This window comes from Electrona antarctica (genome assembly GCF_951216825.1).
Source record: "Electrona antarctica genome assembly, chromosome: 22".
In the NCBI taxonomy this organism is placed as follows: Eukaryota; Metazoa; Chordata; class Actinopteri; order Myctophiformes; family Myctophidae; genus Electrona; species Electrona antarctica.
The window spans coordinates 24,119,651-24,144,290 of record NC_136805.1 but is presented as its reverse complement, the minus strand read 5'-3'; the positions used below and the strand labels follow the sequence as shown (position 1 = coordinate 24,144,290).

The following is a 24,640-nucleotide window of genomic DNA, read 5'->3' as shown; positions in this document are numbered from 1 at the left end:
TGCTCTGCCTTAATTCTGTCTTCCACCCGATCTCTCTCTCTCTCTCTCTGTTTCTTCTTCTTCACAAGTTTATCATTTTCTCACTTGCTACCTCGGTTTGCACCCTTAACGCTTCTAAAGCACCTCTTGGTATTATCTCCTTCAGCCTCCGCATGATTGGTTGTCAGGGATTCCTTACTGCGTCTCTCTCTGTCTTCTTCTCGGTTGCTATTCCTTTTCATCCTCTCCTGTCAGCTGTCATCTTGCACCTCTCGATCTGCCTGCATGTCTTTCATCCTTATCAACGTCCTCTAGTCGTTCATCCGTGCCCCCATCTCTCGCGCGCGCACACACACACACACACACACACACACACACACACACACACACACACACACACACACACACACACACACACACACACACACACACACACACACACACACACACACAGACACGCACGTCCGTCCTGCTTACTTATTCATCATACTGTAGATTGACATTAGAATGGCAGTCCCATCCCCCCGTTACTAGGCCACGTCCTCATTGCAGTCTACTTTATGAGCGTCGAGGCTCGATTCCTCTCTACTGTACTGTACGCTACTCATTCCCCTCACCTGTGTCACTATTTATGACACTTCTCCTCTGCTACCTTGAATAATGCATTGTAAGCTGTTGAATAATGGATGGGCCCCACTTAGCTTAATGGACAGAGTTAACTGGGAGAGGCGGGTGTCTCTGCTCTGCGGGGGATGAACCGGGGCTGCGGCGCCCGGTCCCCCCCCCCCCCCCCCTCCCACCGGGGTCAAACGACAACGGCCCGGGTCAGCGGGCCGAGAGACAGGGCCGGCAGACGGGGCCAACGGAGGTTAACTGGGCCCCAGAGGGACTGAGGACAGGAGAGAGGAGCGGAAGCGTTGGCGCTTGGCTCACCTCACCTCAGGGCTTAGCTAAGGTTACCACCACTCACAACGTTGTCTTGTTGTCTTGTTTGTTTCTGTGTACTTATAGGTCACCAGCAGAATGATGCACACGCAAGGATGCAAAAACTCAACTCGGCATCCGTAGTCGAGCAGATAAAGCGAGTCTTGAGCATTACATGTCGTGAGTTGTTTTTGTCACCAGAAATGTTTAAAGTATCAATTATTACTGACATCAAACGAGGGATTTGTCGGCAGCTATCAGGGTCACAGCAGCGAGGGACTGATATTGTCTAACTTACTGAAGTCAGTTCGCTGACTTGGCGTGCGTGCGTGCGTGCGTGCGTGCGTGCGTGCGTACATGCGTGCGTGCGCACATGTGTGTGTGTGTCAATGATCACATGACTCCCCCCAGGCTGCACGGAAAGGTCAGGGATCCATGCAGGAAATGAGTGTCTGCAGAGGGAGGGGTCCTCATCTGCTCCACAGACAACCCACACACACACACACACACACACACACACACACACACACACACACACCAAGAAACCTGCAGTGACTAAGGAAGCTAAACATGTCCTTCATTATATTCTAGAATCATCCCACTGCGCTCCCCTGGTGACCGCCTGCTCTCATCAACCATTTTCAGTAAGCCTGCAGGCGGCTAGCACAGGCCTCACTTTATTCTTTATTTCTTTATTTGTTTCACATTAGCACCTGACGCTAAAAAGATAAATGGACACGCTGCTTATCGGCCTCCACTGTCCCCCGTCCGCCCGTCTGTCCTCCGCTCTCTCTGCCCAGATCTGCTGCTAAGGACCCCCATGACACTGCACAGCGGAGCGCTGGATCAAATCTGTGTCATCAGTCATCATTAGTGGGGGATGAGTAGGAGAGCGCTGGTTAACTGTGCAGGGCTGAGGCCGGGGTGTCTGTCCTGAGCCGAAGCTGGTGCTGTTCAAAAGACACCACTGTGGCCTCCGATCACTACAGCTCGCCCCACTTTCACCGGCAGACTTTGGTCGGTGCGCTGCCGAGTCTGTGGCTGCTAATTCAAAGCAAAGGTCTCCCATATCTGAGTCAGTGTATGGGAAAATGTTACATAAGCAATACCCATGAACAGAATGTCTTTTAACTCTATACTTCTCTATACTCTATCTATACGTTCAGGTTGTGACAACCGTTACCATGATTGAGTAGCGTAGGCAGAGGAGGTGTTGTTAGCAGGCTGGCTAGCATGCAGCTGTTTCATATTCCTCTTAGAGCGACACAACTTAAAAGTGATATAATATGTATGGCCCAACCCTTGATATTACATATGTGCTGATGTTGCTTTCACTGAACGTATTCAGTTAACGCAGTTCAAAGCTGTAAATCAATCCATTTTCAGACCTCCAAAGAACACAGCAGCGGGAACTTAAAGCTGCTTTCTCATTATGCACTGCAACTCTGAACTTAATGTATCTCAGACATTAATACCCGGAGGGGCTGTTTGTGAGAATGCAAATGTCTGCATCAGTTGGTCCAGACATGCAACGGGGTTTACGCTGCCAGCTCTCTAGTACAACGTCTGTGTAGGCCTAATGTTCCATGTGCGAGTAGACCAGGTCATTGTCTGGAGAATTCACAGCAAACGAGTGGGCATGTTGAAGATGTTTTATGCTATTGACACAAGATGGTTTTATGGGACTGGCACAAAACTAGAAACACAATGAGTTTACTGAGAGGAAACGGACACCCCATATGTCAGTGTTCTGATTGATGCAACAGTGCATAACTGTAGTTCGCTAACTTCCGGTTTATATCAGTTAGTTTCCGCTTCTGGTTCAGTTTCGCATTGCTTGATTAGCGTGGCAGCAGATTTAAACCGGAAAATACATATGGCACCTTCAGGAAACCCGGAAGTCGCCAGACTCCAGTTACAGACCATACATAGCCATTACATGGCTTCTACTCCTCTAAACGATTTGCTACAGTTATGCTCGTCTGTTTATTGAAGGATTGTCAGTGTACAGAATAGGATAAACAGTGATGAAAAAGAAACCCTTCTCGTATTCTGGAAAAACAAACATACAAGGTTTACACAATGCCTCCCACCCAGCCATAAAATAAAAGGACAAAGAAAAGGAAACGTCTGTTTGTCTTTTAGCTAATGTGATAATGTAGTCAATCAAGTGAAGCTATTGGAAACTAAACCAGACTGTAGTTATACACAGAGCCTACAGAGAATGAACTGTCTGACTTCATGAACCCATTTGGACTGTACGTTGTTATACCTTTCAATACGGGAATGCATCTGTCATTTTAGATGTTGCTATCGTATATAGCAGGGGTTCTCAACCCGTGGGTCGCGACCCCTCGGGGGGGTCGCCAAATTATTTTAGGGGGTCCCCAAATTATTTTCAAAAAAACAAAAAAAATATTATTTTTTTTAATTTTTTTTTCACGATTTTTCAAAAATAGCAGACCTACAAGCTCGTAGCGCGCCACTCGGTGGCGCGCTATGAGCTTGTAGATCTGCTATTTTTCAATAGCTAAATTATAACAATGCTTAAAACACCAAAAGGGGTTCCCGCCCAAAATGGTTTAAGGTTATTGTAGCAGTCAATTTATATTGGGGGTCGGGAGGGGGCGGGGCGGGGGTCCCGAGACATTGCCAAAGCATTTCCGGGGGTCCCCGGCCAAAAACGTTGAGAACCCCTGGTATATAGCAACATGATCTCTATTTTTTTTTAAATGTTTGATAATAAAGTTTTTCAGAAAACGTAGGGCAGAGATACTGAAATTATCCACATATCTCTGAAAAACTGCAGTCAAAGCAGGTAGTTTCAACCCCAGCAGAGAGTGTTTTCGATTGGAGGCCAGGTCCTCGTACTAGGAGCATGTGGTCAAGTGGTTGAGCCACCAGGCACCCCTTCATCACACACATTTGAGTGTGAGCAATGCACTTACAAATTCAATAATGGTTTGATTGATTTGATTTATCTACACAGTCGTTATAGCAGTTTGTTGTGAATGGGTGGATCTATGGGAGACTGCATGTCAAACAGTTCAATTAATTCAAGGCACATGTATATTCCCCTTGCATATTTCACATTTTATTATAGCATCTATCATGTTCTGAAATTAATTTAAAAAAAACAATTGCATCTCTCTTTCTCGTAGTAAATTGGAATTCGGAAAATGGGCTAAGACGCATACTACTCTATGCTCTACTCGGGTGCCACCCCTCGCCTAAGCTAAACGGGAGTATTTCCAGTTGGTGAGAATGCGTCTGACACAGACATGATTCTCTGGATTCTCCTGAGTGTGAAAACGGCTACAGAGATGTAGAGGCAGGGAACAAACCTTTTGACTCACCAGCCAAAGTGGCTGGTAGATTTAAACATGAGCAGCCTGGCAGATATGTACTGGCCAAATATGACAAATGGCTTTATAGTATGAGGCAAGGAAGCAACCAGGTGCTCAGGAGGTGTGCAGGTATAAAAAATGTAAAAGTAGTAAAAAGGTGCTCCTGGGATCAATCGGGATAACACATCTATAGAACAAAGCGGAGATCCGGGCACACTTAAGGTTTAAAACTTTATTCAACCACAGGTTTAGGTTGAATAAAGCTTTATAGTATATTGCTTGTGATTTATTATTACTTGCAATTGTCAATATGAACAACATAAGGAATATTAAGCATACATTTGCCAAACTCATGAGGGCTGGAAATGGGTGTGGCTTGATGATCTATTTAAATATATGAGCCTGTGTGTCAGAGTAAAACTGTTATAATTGAATAACCTGCAGTAGCAAACTGCAATTCAATCTGAACTAACACTTTCAGCTGCTCTGAAGTGAAAACTGACAACCTCAAATATAAAATGTCTGTTCAATGTTTTGTGCTGCCTAGAGTAGATTATACCTTTTACATTTGTCACTAGTCATGGATAACATTTTATACCACCTAGTGATAAGAGCACCAACATTTGCCTACACAATATCTACAGTGCAAGTATATTCTAACCATAACCATCAGAACCATATGATTAACATCATCATATTGTCCTGGCCAGATTCTATGATGCGTGTATACATATGTGTGCATACAAGATAACATGTTGCATTGCGAGTTGTTAAATTGTGTATCTGTTCTTTTTTTTGACACCCTTTGATTCTTGTCTGTTTGTTTTGTCTGTAATATGTCTGTCCCCTCAAACATGGACCAATTACATCATAAAACAGAAGCACAACCAGCCATAGTTGAAAATCTAAGCATCCAAAAACATTTTTTATGTTCTTCAGTGAATCTGTTCGTTATACCGACATTGCTTTGCTCTTGTTAAGTACTGTACTGTTACAGTAGGGGAGAAGTATAAGATCACTGCTTCTATTCGGCCAAATTAGGCGGCAAATTAGACCTTCACACAATGACATGCCTACAAGCAGCCAGCCAGCCCAGCCTGTATAGTGTGATTTGTGCAGCGTCGTTCATTTGTGCAGTAACTTACTATCGATTATCTAAAGAGTGGACAGGGAGGCCACACCGTTATTAGACTGTCTGTCTTGTTTGAACATGCTTCACTAAAATATACCTATCATATTGGAGAATTGGATACATTGCCCATCCCTAATTCCTCCCTGTCTGGCTATTCTATATGTGTCAGCTGCCTCCTTGGGGTCTTTAAGACACGTTAACCCCGTATGCTGACTCACTAACCTGTTAGTCCCCATGGGTCCAGCCATCACCGCACGATTTAACAGGCCAGTGACAGGATAATGGTGTGCTGGCTACATCTCATCCACACCCAGGCAAATGCCTCCATTTACATCCCCAATAACACGCTTTAAACTCCAACCTGACATTGTACTTTGTGGTAATTTATGAAGGGGGCTTTTCATCATTACAGTACAGTTGGTACAGTAGAGGAATGTGTGTCAGCTACGGCTAGCTGGGACTTGAAAGCAAGTACAGCAGTGCAAAATTACAGTGGTGTTTTAACTATTTTCTCTAAATCATGTTGACGGGTGGATGGGGGGTGACTTAACCCATGAGGGATTTTAGGATTTCGGGCACAGATTGGCGTGGCGAGGCGGGAACGGTGTCGAGCACGCTCCCTACCTTGCATGGCTTTTAAACATGCGCACTCTACTCGCACCCGCGCGCACTGCACTCTCGACCTCTCTCCCGCTTGCTAGTGTCAGTGTCAGGCACCGGCTCAGAAGTTGAGCAGATCAAACGCGCTTAATCCTTTCCTCTGTGATTGAGTATTGTGCTGTCCTCGGGGTGAGGAGGGGAGAGAGTCAGCGAGAGTCAGTTTAACATGACAAAGCCTGTCCTAGTGATCCACTCCGCTCCTCCCCAGATCCCAATGAGCCTCTGCCTTTTCTATTTTCCCCCCCTTTTCCCCCCTCTTTATCCCTTGTTCCCCTCATCTACCACGACCCGACCCACCCCCCACTCCCCGTCTCATCCCCCCCGGCCTCTGCAAGCCCACCTCAGCCCTCTTAACCACTTAAGCCCCCTGCCCTACATACTTTGTTGTACGACGAAGCGCGAAAATAGCCGATCTACAAGCCTGATTTCACAAGCCATCTCGATGTGTTGTGTTGCAATGGCTTGTGAGATTGTGATTTATTTTATTTTATTGCCATTTTTGAAGGTTTTTGAAAATGTTTCCTATAGCAATGACACAATCGAGACACCGGGTTGAAAGCATTTAATGCCAGCCCTTTGTTTGCTGCATATTTATGACTGCCTTCCTCCTGTACTGATTATACTGATTATGCGCTTAAGAACAGAACAGAGGTCCCTGAATGCTGCTGCAGTCACAATGGATTTGCCCGTATCAATGGTCAGATAACCTCTCTGTTAGCTCTGAGTAAAGAGCAAACATCAACGCATGGGTGAAACCAGCGGGGTACCAATGGGGCTGAATAGGGACTAGTTAATGTGTATATGAAGCACTGGGGCATAGCATTGGGTGACATTCATTTTAGGCACTTTTAACACTGATTTATTTTTGCAAACTACGGCCAAGTATGTTTGTCTAACTATACTAATTATTGAAGTGTGTACATTTAACCAAATTAATCCTATTCTGCGGCGAACATTTAGCTAGAATAAGAAATCTACTAACTGCACAACTGATTGTGAGCTTGTAGATCAGCTATTGTCAGCTAAGAGCGAAAACAGGAGGGGGCCTAGTTAGTATAGAGCACTCTGAGACTACGGTCAAAAACTATATGGGCTTTAAGTGGCTAATCTGAATTTGAAAGTGCATTGCCGAGCTTGGCCTTGGGTTTCGCTCAGATGCCCTCATGACCCCCCATAGACAGAGTCCTAATAATGCATGTCTGCAGCTGCTTACCAAAGGGGAGGTGCATCGACAGCACACACACACACACACACACACACACACACACACACACACTCCTCTTACATAATTAACCTATAAAGAGGCGTCCTTTATAAAAAGGACCGGCTTAATGTTTCATGAAGCCATTTTCACAGTCGGCACCGCTTCATTTAAACACTGCCATTTCAGCTCAACTGCATTTGTGTAATGCTCATGAGGGTAATGGCGAAGCCTTTGTGTTTAGCATTATGAGCCTGCGCTGTGGGCTGGCCTCCATTATCTGCAGCCATGTCACAAGGTGCCACGGCAGTAAAATCCATCCAGGAGGGAGTAATAATTTACTTTTCTGGGAGTTGACAAAGACAGGCAGTGCTGTTGTTAACACCTTCTCCCGGTTTTCTCCCTTTCTCTCACTAGTACACACACACACACACACACACACACACACACACACACACACACACACACACACACACACACACACACACACACACACACAGAGAGTCTATAGAACAAATATGCCAACCTGCATAGCTTTTTTGGGAGGCTGTTTTTGAAGTGTTTATCTTGCATGTCACAGTTCTCCTCCATTCCCGTCTCTCATTCTGACACACACACACACACACACACACACACACACACACACACACACACACACACACACACACACACACACACACACACACACACACACACACACACAGTCTCTTGTCCTCAGTGCTTGCATTCTCTCTCTCGCCTCCCTTTCTGTTGCTGCCTCTCTCTGCGTTTGTCTGTCATTCTGTTTATCTCGCTCTTCTCTCCACCTCCTCCTTCCGTATAGTCTCTATGTGGGTCAATCATGCTCCATGGCTGATTGTGCTTCCCCGCCCTATGGATATGATCATCTCCTATAGAAATTCATAACCTGTGGGAGAAGAAGAACCACTCACTGTGGGCATGTACATACAATGCAGTAGATACACACAGATTACTCATGTGGCAGACATGACAGTGATAGGCCTACTGTATTGTATATAGTAAATGGTGCATTTATATAGCGCCTTTATCCAAGGCGCTTTACATAGATTGTGTAAAGGGTTGTCTAAGGGTTTGAGGTCAGATGTAGAGATGCTGGCCGGCTCCATATAAGCAGATGATGTTTTCTTTACTTGCCCAGTCCATCGGGCAGTCCTTAATGTTGGACATTGGCACCATACATGTGTGTAAGGAGAGCAACATGTATCTGACAGGCAGGCCCCTGAACAAACTCCAGCTACATTGTAGTGCTGTATGTCACTGTGCCTTCCTTTTCTGAATGTACAAATGTAACCAAATGGACCCGCAAGTAAGACTCTTTTCATTGTGTGATGTCTGTATGTGTATAACAGAACAAATGCACTGGGCCCAAAGCTTCATGATATATGGTTAAGAGGTCCAGTCAGTAAGCCTAATGCAATAGAAGACAACGGGGCGGCGGTGGCTCAGGGTAGAGTGGCCGGATGGTAACCGCAAGGTTGCTAGTTCGAACCCGGGCTCCCCCAGAGTTAGTGTCGAAGTGTCCTTGAGCAAGACACTGAAGCCCAATTTTTCCTGATGTGCTGGTTGGTGCCTTGCATGGTTTCCGCCGTCATCAGTGTATGAATGGGTGAATGAGGTCAGTGTCGTGATCTTCGTATGGCCATATGGAGACGTGATGTCACGAGACGTGATGTCACGAGGCATGATGGACTGATAACCATATATGGAGGCGTGACACGACTGACTGACGGACGGACCTACGGTCACAATAAAGACCATAAACCGTAAATACGCGGCATTTAAGTGCTGGGTTTTACGTGGACGGGTTCAGACAGGGTTCTGAACTGTGCACAGCCATCCTATGAGACACAGAGTAGAAAGAATTGTGGTATTTTATCATGATCATTAGTGAGGACCAATTATATGAAGATAGGGTGAAAAGTGGTTAAGTGGTCCTTTATCGTCTGACCCTATGTGTCCCTACGCACACGCGTACACACACACACACACACACACACACACACAGTCTCCCCCTTTGCCTGTTGCAGGAGTATAAATGAGCCGTAATACTGTGTTTTGTGACATTAAGCCTGATTTATAGTATACTTTAACATTTGGTGGTGACCAAAGTTATTTTCACAGCGTCGCCGGCATGCACGACATAGCAGGGAATCTACACAATCCCACTCACTATACCACTCGTACTTGCATGTCCTATACCCCCCCCCCCCCCCCCCCCCCCCTCCCGGCGGGCACAGAGTGCTCTTTGCCTCCCAGTGCCCACCAGTGGTTGTTTTCATCATGTCCCATGCCATTGCCATCAGTCCATGCCAAGTGTCTCCAGTCACCCTCGAGCATGTGCCAGGGTATGTGCCAACTCACATAACCCGACCGTCAGTCAGCAGGCCTGGACAGCTGCTGTATAGAGTTACAACATGTTACTCCGGGTTGCCAGGGGAAGTCGTTTCCAGGGAAGTAAAGTTCTTTCTTGGAACATAGCTGCCGTCGAATGCCGCTTTTATGTGTTTGTTCTTTGTGGTGTTGTTTTTTTCCCCACCCGACTCACAAACGGCTCCATAATCATACGAGTGGGTTGTAGAATTATGTTTGAGTTTGTCTGCACATTTGAGGTGGTGGTGGTGGGGGGGCTCTGGGCTAAATCTGTCACATTTTGCTGTTATAATTTGCGTCAATATACACTGCCAGTGGCAGACTATGTTGTGCACTTTGCAATCGACTGCTTGTGAGTTAGTGTTTACATTCGATGAGAGAAGGCTTCATACATATACATTATTTACAGAGATAAAGTCTGGCACACAGCAGCAGCAGCTAGCATTGTCCACTCCAAAGCCTAAGAACTCGTATGTTGTTGGACCACAAAAGGGTTGGGTCCTTAAGAACAACTCTATAAAATGTTCACAAACCCTGTTTTCACAAATCCCCAACATCATGGAGGTTCTTCAAGGCTATCTTTAGCTCTGTCGTTTGGTCGGTCCAAAGTCTTCAAGCGCAGGCCGAGAGCTAGTCACAGCTTATCATGGGTTTATGTGCTTGTTTTTTTTTTTTTACCTAGGAATGCCAGAATGTTTATTGTCTCTGTTTGGAGCTTAGAAAATCCCATGATAACCCTGTCATTGCTAGTGTATTTGAGTTCTCTTCAAAGTCTAGCCCCCGTAGACGTCGCCTTTGCCATCTGCTAACCTCTCTCCCTCCATCCATACCCCTCCCTCCCTCTCTCTCTGCTCTAGTTTGTCCACACATGTTCTCAGTTCTGTCTCCATTTACTGGGGCAGCTGTGATAGGAAAACCTGGTGTGTTGTTATTACAGGGGGCCTGGCAGCGTGGAGAGGGAAGTTATCTTGGGCCCCAGGAGAAAGGCTTGGGAGCATGGTGGGGGCCACAGTCCTGCCTGGGAGCATGGTGGGGGCCACAGTCCTGCCTGATCAGAAACATGCCTGGACCAGATAAGAAAATACTGGATATTAGGCCTCGAAATACCCACGCTCTCTCTCCCACACATTTACACCCGTGTGTGCATAACACACACATGCAACACATGCATACACAAACATACGTTGCACACTTGTGCACGCATGCTTTCAATGTCATGTATTCACACGCTAATACAAACATACACACTTAAACCCCCCCGTCCAGTCCAGCCCCCCCATGTAAAGACAACATAAATTATTCCTCCAAAACCTCAGCCTGGCGTGTTTGCCCCACTTCTAGCCATACACAAACACCGCCATTTCCTGCTGCTGAGGAGAGACCATTGCAGCCCCCCGCTCACCCCACAGTGCCCTGCCCTTCGCCCTCTGCTCTGGACCTCGTCTATCACAGATTTGAGTGTGTGTGTGTGTGTGTGTGTGTGTGTGTTTGTCTTATGATAACACTCTAGATTGGAGAGTTATTTAGCGGCAATTCAAAACACTATTCATCAAATCGTGGCTGCTGAGCCAGCCGCAGTCTTTAATCTTGTTCCACAGCCCTTCAAGAACTCTTAAGCCGTCCAGCATTCATTCTATTCAGCCTCTCCCAGCAAAATCTTAAATTCCTGTGGTGGCCCCCAAAAAAGAATATGCTGTCATTTCCCTGAAATGCAGAATGCAACACAGCCGCTTAAGTTGAAGTGATAAGTCTCACTCTCCACAACGAATGATATCAAAAGTAGATTAAGCTTTCGCTCTAATCTCGTCCAATCTTCTCCCAGGAAGGGGTGGGGCATGGTGGCAGACGTGCTGCAATTGGTGGAGATGGAGCATGGGGAGGAGGGGTTGCATAACTCTGATGGAAGTCTGTTCACATTAGTTCCCATTACTTCACTAGGAAGGCTGAGCCTTGTTGGCAGTATCTCATGTACATGTCTCTCTTCTCTCGCCCTCACTTTTGTTTGGGTTTGTGCAACAGTTAATCAAATAAAACATAGTCAATAATCGATAAGTTAATAAGATAACCGATTATTATTACACAGCTTGGTTGAATGCTTGATTCTGATTGGTCAGTCGGTGAATTCAGCGGTGTGTTATTTCTTGATAACAGACCTCTCCGCTCTATAACAGACCGCTGTCTAATCAAAGGCTAAGAGCACCTGCTGCATGACACATGACAGCCATGTAAACACACACAATGGCATTTGTAATAGATTTTGAAGATGAGAATAGTAACTGTATTGACTGCATTCACATGAGTCATCACAGATCACCTGTTGGTCGTCTGTCAGATGACCTATCCTCACATAGACCCTTGTTTGGCCATACATCTAAACATTGCTCTCAAAAATGTTTTTGAAAACATTAAAGCGAGAAATAGACGACGCAGTACCTGAAAATGTATTCTATTTTCTATCTTCCTTGTTTTCCAACTGTGCTGCAGCTGCATGGCAGATCAAGGTCAATTTATTAATGTATGTATTAATTAGCTGTGTAATAAGCAGGATAATGCATGGGTGGTCATTGATTATACTGTATATAAATCACCTTCATGGTGATTAACCACCTCTGCTTTGCGTCGGTGGTTAATCACCCGGTCTGTGATTTATATATAAACAATGACCACCTAGCCATGCATTATCCCTTAAATAATTGATCCCTGTTTTGGCCATCATTATAGGATAAAAGTACAAAATAAATCCTGTAGAAAATGGTTAATCGATTCATTATATAAAACATAGGGTTTTACATAAACTTTCTCTATTATTCGATAAATCCATAAAGTAAACAATAGAATAATGATAATCACGAAGAAAATAATAGATCGTTGCAGCCCCAGTTTTTAGTCTCCTCTTCTTTTGTCATTCTTTTGTTCTAATTGAACTAGCTTTTTCCTCTTTTTTTTTCTTTTTGGTTAGGGGGCACCAAATGGACTGGTGGGGTGGGGGTACCACCACCTCCCTCCTATACACTTGACATAAACGCATAGATGAGCTTACTGCTTATCACACACGATACAGGCTACTGTCGTCACACACTATGTCCTCTAGTGTGAGGGTGGTAAACGGGTACCCTCCTTGGCCAACAGCTTCCCAGCACAGCGTTTTCAGAGATTTCATTTCAACAGAATGTCCCCACACAGCGCAGAGATTCCCATGTGAGCCAAAACCGTTGCTTTGGATGTGGCATTCCTGATGTGGGCGTGTCAGCAATATTGCCCTGACTATTTTGAGTTTCACTCATGACAGCCATATCTAACCGGCAGAAAATATTCGGTCATATTTTTTGACTCATGACAGCCCTATCTAACCGGCAGAAAATAATCTGTCATATTGTGTTATATTTATTTTTCTTTTATTATGCATCCACCAACATTTCGGCTAACTTATGATTCGTTGCTCATTCAACCATGATTTTCAACTAAAACAGTGATTTTCAGTGAGTGACACTGTTGCACAATGAAATATTTAGGCTTATCACTTCACTCCCTTGCTGCTCAGTCTGGAGCATACATGCTTGTGTCAAATGTTGTACTCTTATACTATCAGATTTCTGTGGTTATCGTCTCGTTGGGCCTTGAATGACTTGCCTTGTTTAGCAAATTAGGGGTATTGGGATATCAGACTGTGATACTGCCCTGCAGGGTGCATTGATGCATTCATTCTCTCGTATGTCGGGCTTCTATTTGGTGTAATGTAAACACCTGCCTTGTGGGAAATTATCTAATGGACCATTGGCATACAATGAGATTTGTTTTTTGACAGTTCAAACACATCAACATATGCGACAGTATGTGACAAGAGAAGCGGGCGAGGTCGCGTGCACACATCCGCCTCGTTGACGGCAGACTGCTGGGCAAGCGCTGGCGCTTTGGCATAGGGGGTCAGATACATGTACTGGCCATTTAAGGAGCATGTCTTGTGTGTACAGGGTTTGATGAGGTCAGATCAACATATGGAATGTCAGAACAGGTCAGCTCCCTATATGGAGATCTAAGGGTGGTAGCATTGTCTTGAGTGTACAGGGTTTGATGAGGGCCCAGGCAGGGCCGGGCCTACATTTTCGGGCCGGTTGAGAACTCTAGTTTTCGCCGGTTATTAGTGCGGCTGCACTAGTAACTTTGGGGCAGGCCCGTCTAGAGTTTGAATGGACAGGTATCAGTCCAAAGGGAGACATTGAAGAGGAAGGATGGATGGGGAAGGATCAACATATGGAATGTCAGAACAGGTTCTGACATAGGCAGATGCTCTACTCTCCTTCAAAACATTGAACATGTATTAACATTACATTTTGTATACTAAAATAAATAAATTGTCTATAGGTCGAACCTCTCTAGTAAAAACTAGTATCAGGGAAAACCATATTAATTTGCCTAACAACCTGCCATGTAAAGGAAACTCATAGGATTAACTTTAGCAGCTATGACTCAGGTTGGAAAATCAAATAATAGTAGTCTGTCTTCAAATAGTTGCATAGTCTGTGTGTCTTGTTTGCAGTCATGTTGTATTTATTCTTACATCCTGTCTGTCTGGCGGGTAGAATTTGCAGTACACATTAGCACTGTTCATTGTACATGCTGTGTACATGGGAAGATGCATGCTCTCGAAGCGGTCTGCCTCCCAGGTGGATCTCATTGAGGGTTGAGGTCGTACGCACACAGACCGCTCACTAATCCATTGATACCTGGAACGCATCCATGTCACGTTAGCGTTAGCGTTTTAAACATTATGTTATAATTTAGCTATTGAAAAATAGCAGATCTACAAGCTCATAGCGCGCCACCGAGTGGCGCGCTATGAACTTGTAGGTCTGCTATTTTTGAAAAATCGTTAAAATGTGCCTCAAATCTTTCCGAAAATTGTCATGATTTAGAAAACTTTTTTTTTTAAATTTCGACGTCAGGCCTGAATGGGCTAATTTAAAGTGATGGGAATCCTCACAGGTAAAGAGGAAAAGAATGAGAGGTCAGAGTGCGAGAAAGATCTCCCCACAAGGGAACTTCACGTGAAAACAAAAACGGCAGGAGCGTATCACGAGCATGGAAAGAAGGATGATGAAAACAGAGATGGACAGAATGAGTAGAAGCAATCAATGACGAGGGGGAAGGAGTCTAGCGTAAGATGAAAGTTAAAACGGAGGAGACGGCGAATGCCACCTTCACCGGAGGGGGGGGGGAGGGTGGGGGGGGGGGGGATACCCGGGAGAGAGCGTGGAAGAGGTGGGAAGGCTGGATTTAATTAGTATGAACATGAGAGGCAGTCTGCTCGACGGGTTTGACTTACTCTTTTTGTGTGTGTTTCCACTTCTGTCTGTCTACACACCATAGCCAACTTCCTCACCCTCTCCCATCCAATAAGTGCTCTCACCCTATCTATGTTTGAACAAAAACACATCGCACTGCCATTCCCCGCTACAGCTGTCTGTGTGTGTGTGTGTGTGTGTGTGGCTAGACACCAGCCTTGTGGCATTGCGGCCATTGATCACAGTAATGGCAGCAAACAGAGGCCCGGCTATTTTCAATGGAGAGACCTGTTGTGACGCTTCGCTGGTGAATGGCAGGATTTCCCTGCAAGCGAGGAAACAGCCCTGTTTCCACCCTCAGTAATTGGAGAGTGCTGACAAAGCAGTCCTGATGTGTTTGTTTGTGTGCACGCGAGCGAGCGCGTGCCTGTCCTCCTCTGCTTACCTACATTCCTTCTTGACACAGAAACCAGAAATAAATGCTGAATATGTCTCCCAAAAGCCACGCGCGAGCACACACACACACACACACACACACACACACACACACACACACCTTGTTTGACTAACGCCCATCTGCAGCCTCGCTCGCACGCCTGCTGTAGTAACCACCGATTAAAAATAGTTCTGATGTTGCTGCCAGCAGTTTTTATGGACTCTCAAGACTGCTTGGACTACAACTCCCATGCCGTTCCCCCTGGTGCCGGCTCGTTGGCCGTCCCAGGTCATTATTTTAGGTTGACTTCAAAGAGGGCTCTAATCTGGCAGTCTGTGGTGAGATGGTCTGTCTGGACTGATCTAGTGTCTCTAGTCCTGTGAGCTTGAATGGAAAGAAAAACGAGCCTGTGTGTGTGTGTGTGTGTGTGTGTGTGTGTGTGTGTGTGGGTGTGTGGGTGTGTGTGTGTGTGTGTGTGTGGTGTGTGTTCTCTTCTCGGTGTGTTTTACACATGTCAAGCATGTGCGAGTGTGTGTATACTTGTGTGTCCAACCGTCTAACGTAATAGAAGCCAGAGAGGAACACAATGGTCTGTGATTGAGGAGGACTGGACATACTGGAGGACCCTGTAAATGTCTTCCTCCGCACCCCTCCCATCACCGCTACCACCCACGGCTCTCGTTCTCCCAGTTCCCTGACCGCTGGCCAGCCTTATAGCCAGCCAGTCAGCCTGCTAATGTAGTTAGCTTCCCCCCTAATGACGATGAAATCTCATTAATATGCTTCACAGCTGGGCCCAATAACCAGTGGGGATGAAGGTAATCGAATCTCAGAGGGCTAACGCAGGGCTTGAACCTCACGAACAGCTCAGCAGAGCCCAGACTAGGGTCCCTAGGTTACGTTATAGCCGGTGGGCTTGTGTGTGTGCGTGTGTGTGGGACTGCGGGTATCTGCGTATGTCTGTCTGGCCTTGGAGCCTTTGAAGTGCTGATGATAACCAGGCCAACTTGTGTCAGTGCGAGCACACGGGGCGGTTTATCATCAGTATAGACCCCATTTGTGTCTCGTACATATTTGTCCACTTAGGTCTGGCCTGCTGGGTAATTGCTTATGGACGAGGTGCGGGAGATAGCGCAGTGTCTCCCTAAGTGCACTTGTGGCTCTTGATGAATGCAAAGTGAGGCTAAAGAGTGGCTTTACAAGCCACTCACACTGTAGCTTAATGAAATCACTGGTGCTCTGACTCTTCCAAATTCAAGCATGTCCAGATACGTGAAACTATTGCAGAAAGAAACATGTGCTCACAGACAATGCACATCCCTGCGGCACCATGTTTGTGATACCTGGCTAGTGGTATAGGATTGTGAGGTTCAAAGCAAAGATCTGAAGGAATTACGATTGATTGGTCATCTAGGAATGTTTTTTTTTTATGAGATCAAACATCCACTTGCTCAGACAGAACCTGTAAGTTATTTATACCCTGAAATAACTCCCATTATCGACAAATCATGAATCTCTGCAAAAGCTTAATTAAGAATCTAATTCTTATCTCTCTGCATCTTTGGGTCATCACCGGTTACTGACTCGCTGGTGTCGTGCTATTCTGGCCTGGGTTGTTTCAAAGCAGCAGAGCGTGCTGTGTCTTCTCACAGGCTGCACCTGACAGGGCCCTACTGTTTTTATTCTGCCTATACTCAGCCATGTTTGACTGCCCTGACAGAGCGCTAGGCTCCAGGGCCTACTTCATCCCTGGGTTTGGTTAACAACAATGACAGGACTGTTGGAGTGGTTTGTGTTTCACCCTGACGCCCAAGCACCATAGATTCCTTATCAGTAAGACTGTGCTGTTTTCCATTAGGGGGTTTTATTTGCAGGGCCGCGGCTTCCTGTCCTTTTTCCTTTCCTCAGCCAAGCTAGCTAACTCTTATTGTTTATTCATGCTAGTCCCGTCTAGAAGAGCTAAAGAGCTAAAGAGCTGATGTAACTGTGCCTGGACTGGAGTATTGGCTACTACACCTACTGTACACGCTGATGGTGGGGGCTCTGGGCTGGAAGTCGGGCAGCCACACAAATAGCTAGGGTTAGCATGTAGCCACTAGCCAGGCTACGGTGTTGCCATGTCTGCTTATTATAAGCAACATTGGGTGTGTTTTTCTGTAAGGTCGCTTGTAAATATTGGTAGTTGCAGGTTGTGTTTTTTTGGGGTGGGCTTGCTTCTAAAGTGTAGTTTCTTATTTGGGCTTGCTTCCTAAATTATCTATTTTCAAATAGCCAATGTATATATAGGTTTAAAGTGCTCATGTGGCCTATAGTCGCTTCTTTTGTGCTTGTTTTCATAGACCTGCCTGGTTGCTTATTTCTCTCGCAAGATCTGACAACAGTGCGGCTATAGGGTACATGTAGCCACTGGCCACCAGGCTATTGTGGGAAGCTCTCCAGCCTCGCATGAGTCAGTTGTTCCTGTGCCTGTGAGGGTTGTGAAGGAGGGAAGGCTGCTAATACAGTAAGCCAACGTGTGGTGTACAATATGACTGGTGCTGCTGCTCACTCTGTGACGCTCTCTGGCATTGAATAATGTTTGAATAAAGGCTGATGATGTGTGGTAACTAATGGTGTCCCCTTCATCAAGCTCCTATCTCACTCTTTCATTCTTTCGCCCCATCTCACAGGCCTGCCATTGTTCTGTTCCATGCCTGCCTTGGCTTGATGAGCCTTTAGAAGCCAGCCATTGTGTTTAATTACAGTCGCCAGGCCCCTTGCAGACTCTTGTCCTTGTGTCCCAGATTTTCATGCGTGCTCTCATTAGGCCCGTGTGTGTGTGTGTGTGTGTGTGTGTGTGTGTGTGTGTGTGTGTGTGTGTGTGTGCGTGTGCGTGTGCGTGTGCGCGCGTGTGTGCGCGTCAGGGTTGGATGGTGAGCACGAGGATGGATTGAAGGTTGGAAGAAGGCGCTTCGACTGTGCAGAAAGGCTTTGTATAGGGTGCGTGGGTGGTGTTTGGAATCGGGGTGTCGTGTTTGTGTGTGTGTTTAATGAAGGCAGCTTTAATAAGGACAAATAGTTCAGCGGTCATGGCATTAATGGTGGCGTTGTAATCGCTCCACATCAAGAGCACGAGGAGAAGAGCACGGGGAAACGGTGAATGGGTTTGTGCTAATGAGAGAATATGCCACATTACATAAGGAGCCCGCTCTATTTAAGTTTAATTTGTTTGACATGAGTACACTGACTGCCAGGCCTTAATGCTGCCATGGGCAAAGATGTAGCGTCACACGGAGCCAAGAAAAACAACACAGACAACAGAAGCAAAGGACAAGCCGTGGCCACCTCCCCCTTCTCTCCTCCTCCCACTGCTTCCTAGTGCCCCCAAATCTCTGCTCACCACACTAATGCCACTGCTCCGTGCTCACCCTAGTGACAGAGAAGTTTGTCTGAATATGTCTGGCCTCTCTGCCACCCCTTTCTTTGCACTAACCCAGCGGCGGGCTAGTCACTGCTGTTCTCATCGGGCAAATCGGGTGACATTAAACCGTTGTTTAAAAGCTTGTGACTTAGTCCACTCATCCAAACCCTGATAAGAGGCTTGTGGAGCTCAGAGCAAAACAAACCAAAACATGACCTATCCTTTCTCTCTTGTCAAACACAAAGACATTGAGAGTGGCTGCATTCATTAACATGGAGTGTACCTAGCTACGATTATGCTTGCACACCTGGTGGGTTTTGTGCGTTGGAGTGGAAACCTGAGGTGTGTGTGTCTGTGTGTGTGTGTGTGTGCGTGTGCGTGTGTGCGTGCGTGCGCGTGTTTTCTCAGTCACATGGACCTGGCCAGACAGATGGACCTGGCCAGACAGGTGTATCTGTCTGTAAAAGCACTGGTAAAACAACCGTTCTCTCTCATCATGGCGTGGAAGCATTTCCCATCGCTCCATCTGTCCTCCCGGGTCATTTCTCTCGTTCTCTTATCGCTCTGTCATCTCTCTCTTCCTGTCTCTCTTTCTGTCTCTGCTGTATCTTGTGTGACCTTTTTCTTCCTGCCCCCCCACCCCCCCCCCACCCCACCACCACCCACTCCGCCCTCATTATCTTGTTCACCTCCTCCATAATCCCCCCCCCCCCCCCTCTCTCTCTCTTGCTTTCTCTGTCCATCTCTATCGCCCTCTGACTCCCCAGTGACTAAGCCTGCTCTCCTGCGCCTCCTTTGGCCTCAGCAGACCCCTCAGCACTGAACAAATTAATGTCAATCGCACAATGAAAACATCCACAAGTAAATATTCACACTCATGCCTCTGACTCCTGTCACTGACTCATTGTGTCATGTCAGCGGTTCATGTCCTTGACACGACCCCCAAATTGATAGGCTACTGTACTAGACCGGAGCCCGGCTGTAGAGTCAGTAACGATGGAAGTTGGAGATCCATGCCCCACCCGGCTGGCTATGCAATACCTGTTGTACCCGTGTCAGAGTACCCGATCCACCCATCCGTCTGTGTCCCTTTTATGCCCATATATGGAATTGTCTGTATCTGTCTCTCTGTGTCCTTTATTCCTATATATGGAGTTCTGTATCAGGCATGCCCAAATATGAAGTGTTGTGATGTCAGAACAGGCAGCTCCATATATGGATCCCGGACAGAGGCCTTTTGTGACGGTTCTAGACAACCGTGGGTCCGACCGACTCGACACCGGGCACTGCACTCCCTGTGGGGGGGTGGACCGCGTGTGTCGAATTTGAAGTCGGTGGGGCGAACGGTACAGACAGGCGTACAAAGACGTGGTGCATTTATAGATAGTATGTATGTATTTGGCCATGGACCCCAATCTGAAAATATTTTGCGCCAGGAACACGTATAAGAGCAGATTTATGCTGTTAAAAATTAACACAATTATTCAAAGATTATTTTCAGCTATTTCTTTAAGATATTTTTGAATACCTGATCTCAATTCGTTGGGGAACCCCCTCAAGGAGCCCCCTCAAGGAGCCCCCTCAAGGAGCCCAGCGGGTCCCCGGATATTTGATGAGTGCGGGCTCTGTGGCAAGAACATGCTTGATGTGTGCCAGCGCAACACTTAACGGATCCATTTAGGTTCCATACTACTTCCATTTGTACCGAGAAACACAGCAGATTTGACTGTGTATACTAGTCATTCTCACCTCCAGTCTCTCCTTCTGCACCGTCTCCTGTCTTCCTTTTCTTCCTCTCCTCACTCACACACACACACACACACACACACACGCACACGCACACACATGCACACGCACACATCCTTTGGGAGTAGTTGCTAGATCACCTTTAATTTCCTCTGTATAGCTATGTGGAAGGGGCCAGGCCCCATCTCCCTCTTTGAAGTTCTTCCCAGGCCTGGTTAGTGTTTACTCACAGACAAGACCCCCCTGAAGAAAAAAACCTTCCCCCACCGCCAGGACCTTTTTTAAGAAAAGGTCATACACCATGCGCTGGCTGTGTGGTTAGCTTCCCATGGCGTGCGACTATGTGTGTTCACGGTGTGAGTGAAGAGATACCATGGGAGCATGGGAGTGTAGACGCTAAATATTTGGAGCTAACAAGGCTAGTGCTAGCCCAAAGCCAAACCCGAAGGAAGTCTAACAATGAGAACTTAGCTGGTGCCACCTCTGGAGGAGACGTAGCCTCGGAATCGCCTGCAGAGTCTAAACCGCAAGCCAGCCAACATGCTAGTATCACATGTGTCACGAATAGACACCCCCGACATAATATTGGTAACTTATAAATAGTTGTGCACCGGTGTCACGCAATGAAAACCGCACATGCCCACAAGTAGTTGCAACACGACGCGTTAGTGAGCTTGTAAATCTGCTGTTTTTGGTGGGCCACACCAGCCGGCAACTGAAGATGAATCAGGCCTGAGAGTAGACAACCACAAACACAATGGTGTATACCGATGCTTGATTATTAAAGAGCTAGCATTACCTTGCCCACGAGACACGTCCTTGCCCACGAGACACGTCCTTGCCCACAAGACAATTATCATTCCAGATCTAACAGAGATATCCTGACCCCATAGATGGACTGTCTTAATATCCTGTGGCCCGATTGGGTGTCACTGTTGGTCTTTGCAATGTGAGCTTCATTGCTGTTTAGCTTAACTGGTCCCATGCTCAAGTTTCTGATAGCCGAGATAGCAAGGCTTTAGCCAGGAAGATTTGGAGGCTGGGTCCCAGTGGGCTACATGGTAGACACGCTTTTGTTGCTGTATCATGGTGTATTTTTCTTTCCCCGGGTTGCCCTGCCAACATAATACATCCATCGCTTAGCTTTGTTTTGGTTAGTCTCTCAATGTAGTCGGCCCCCAGCACCATCCGACCCATGCACGCTGAGATTGGCAACCTTGACAAGAACTCAAAATAAATAATACAATAAATAAATAAAAAATGTACGAGGAGAAAGTCTGTGTGCGTGTGCGTGTGCGTGTGCGTGTGCGCGTGCGTGTGTGTGTGTGTGTGTGTGTGTGTGCGTGTGCGTGTGTGTGCGCGTGTGTGTGTGAGTGTTCATATACGATAGAGAAATAGAATACAAATATTACAATTCCATACGCTGCGCTGCATATTTTGTGTTCCCCACTGTAGGGTTTGATGAGAGGGCGAGTTTGAGAGTGTGCAACTGTGTTTGTGTGTGTCAGAGTGGGTTGTATGCGCTGCCGTCACGTGGAGTGTGTTCCCAGCTGTAGTTGCTGAATGCGCCCCTGCCGTGTTAAATATAGACGGCTTATTCACACACGAGTGCCAAGCCCAGGGCCTCCAGGCAGCTCCCGAGCAGCCTGCCTCCCAACGTCACCAATCCCTCCTCTATCAGCCTGACGCTGGGAGGAGAGGGTGGCGGGCAGGGCAGGGGGGGGCGGAGCACACACTTGTAGATGCACTTTAAATCCTTGCATATCCAAGAAAAACCATGTGCATCACTCAAGCATACGGCACACATCTGAGCATGTCACCCCTCGGTCACATTTCACAAATGCGCGGAAGCCTGCGCACGCGAAGAAAACTGTATTTGCTTGTGCATGTGTGTGCCTTTAGGCTGGGCTGTTATAGTAATAATAGTATACATACACATTTGGCAAACGCGGGCCATGAAATCCATTTACTTGCTCTGTGTGTGTGTGTGTGTGTGTGTGTGTGTGTGTGTGTGTGTGTGTGTGTGTGTGTGTGTGTGTGTGTGTGTGTGTGTGTGTGTGTGTGTGTGTGTGTGTGTGTGTGTGTGTGTGTGTGTGTGTGTGTGTGTGTGTGTGTGTGTGTGTGTGTGTGTGTGTGTGTGTGTGTGTGTGACTTATAGAGTGATGTTTTGCAACACACAGGATATTAAGGACAAAGTCCAGCCTTTTGCACATGGGCAACAGCAGGTTCCCCCCCCCCAACTTCCCAAGCCACCATGTTTACTATGTACAGTATATACACGCACATGTGCACACCCGCACGCATTATAAATCCACAGCACTGTATGTATTATGCTGTCCATATGTTGTTGTGCTTGCAGCCTGCAGCTAGGCTGACTACCTATCATATCCTATATGAGTAATCATCTTAGCTCCTATAGCTTTACTGTGTGTGTGTGTGTGTGTGTGTGTGTGTGTGTGTGTGTGTGTGTGTGTGTGTGTGTGTGTGTGTGTGTGTGTGTGTGTGCGCTTCATACCTCATTCTCAGTCGGTCCATTGTGTGCTGTTCTGCCATTGGAGAGTAAATGAATGAGCGGCAAAGACTAAATCCTTTGTTGCTCATGTATTTATTGAAATGTTTAATGCTAACTCAGTTAGCATTCCCAAATTTTTGTAAATAACTAAATAAAATTGCTGATCTACAAGCTCACGACATGTTGCACATCGTGCGCTTGTTGCACAGCTATTTTGGAAATGTCTACTTTTTTTAATCGAATTTCAGCCTTAGCTGTCATTTTTTTGGTTCTCCTTTCGGCCGTCTTCAATTCTGGATTCATACGGTACTGCCGTAATGTTCTAGTTCCTCCACATATGTGAGGTCACTTCCCTGATAGTGAGACAGTTCATCTCCTTTCCTCCATGTCTGTGAGGTCACTTCCCTGATAGTGAGACAGTTCCTCTCCTTTCCTCCATGTCTGTGAGGTCACTTCCCTGATAGTGAGACAGTTCCTCTCCTTTCCTCCACGTCTGTGAGGTCACTTCCCTGATAGTGAGACAGTTCATCTCCTTTCCTCCATGTCTGTGAGATCACTTCCCTGATAGTGAGACAGTTCCTCTCCTTTCCTCCACGTCTGTGAGGTCACTTCCCTGATAGTGAGACAGTTCATCTCCTTTCCTCCATGTCTGTGAGATCACTTCCCTGATAGTGAGACAGTTCCTCTCCGTGGCCATTGAGAGCATCCTGGTCTTTGATGTGCCTCGTCTCTCTCTGCCCATTCATAGAAATTCCCCCAAGGTTGACAGTAAATAACAACACTCCACAACAATGGCGCAATGTCTCAGGGGGCCCTAGAGCTGCTGTGTTAAGTGTGGTGGTGTGTGTGAGAGTGCATACACGCACTCCGCCGGCTGCGCTGTAAGCCAAATATCGTTTGGCTTATGTTTTCTCTGAAGAATACAGAGGGTCATTCCTCAGCAGATCATCAGATTCTCAACGTCACCTCATCCATCGTTCACATGAGCTGCCATGAGCTCATGACCAATATCCATCTCTGTGTGTGTGCGTAAATAGACATTGTGAGGACTCACAAGAGAAATGCTTGTTTTTATGGTTAAAAAAAGATTTGTGGAGTTATAGGTTTACAATTTGGGGTGAGGATTAGGCATTTCAAAGTTAGGTTTTGAGGTTTTTGGAGTTATGTCTGATTTATAAGTAGTTTTAGCATTTTTATGATCGCGCACTGATAATCTGATCTACAAGCTCTCAATGTGTTGTGTGTGTTCTGTGTGTCAGTGTGGTAACACATGTGCGGGCGTAAACATTTGTGTGTAACTCCCATCTTCGGAGCCCTCCAGATATGGATTAGTAATGCCCACTCTCTCTCTCTCTCTCTCTCTCCTCCACAGCGATAGAGACGCAGAGTACCAGCTCGGAGGAGATTGTGCCAAGCCCGCCCTCACCGCCCCCGCCACCCCGCGTCTACAAGCCCTGCTTCGTGTGCCAGGACAAGTCCTCAGGGTACCACTATGGTGTCAGTGCCTGTGAGGGCTGCAAGGTGAGACCAGCCTATGATATCCTTCTAAAACATCTGTGCATCCATTGAGAGTCGCTTTAACGCCTAGCACACGCATCCAATCTACAAGCTTGAGATGTAAATTTGTGCC

The 24,640-nt window shown here is 46.5% G+C and overlaps 1 protein-coding gene across 4 annotated transcripts in view; it reads left to right on the top strand.

The window, feature by feature from the left end:
• The window catches only part of raraa (retinoic acid receptor, alpha a), a 112,703-nt gene that overhangs the window by 66,638 nt on the left and 21,425 nt on the right, over nt 1-24,640 (top strand). For all 4 annotated transcript variants that reach the window (XR_013788772.1, XM_079492431.1, XM_079492430.1 and 1 more), the window contains exon 2: nt 24,383-24,531. Coding sequence is in view for 3 of the 4 variants with exons in the window: in XM_079492431.1 (XP_079348557.1) it covers nt 24,383-24,531 (149 nt within the window). In the remaining variant the exon portion in view is untranslated. The remainder of the gene's footprint in view (nt 1-24,382; nt 24,532-24,640) is intronic.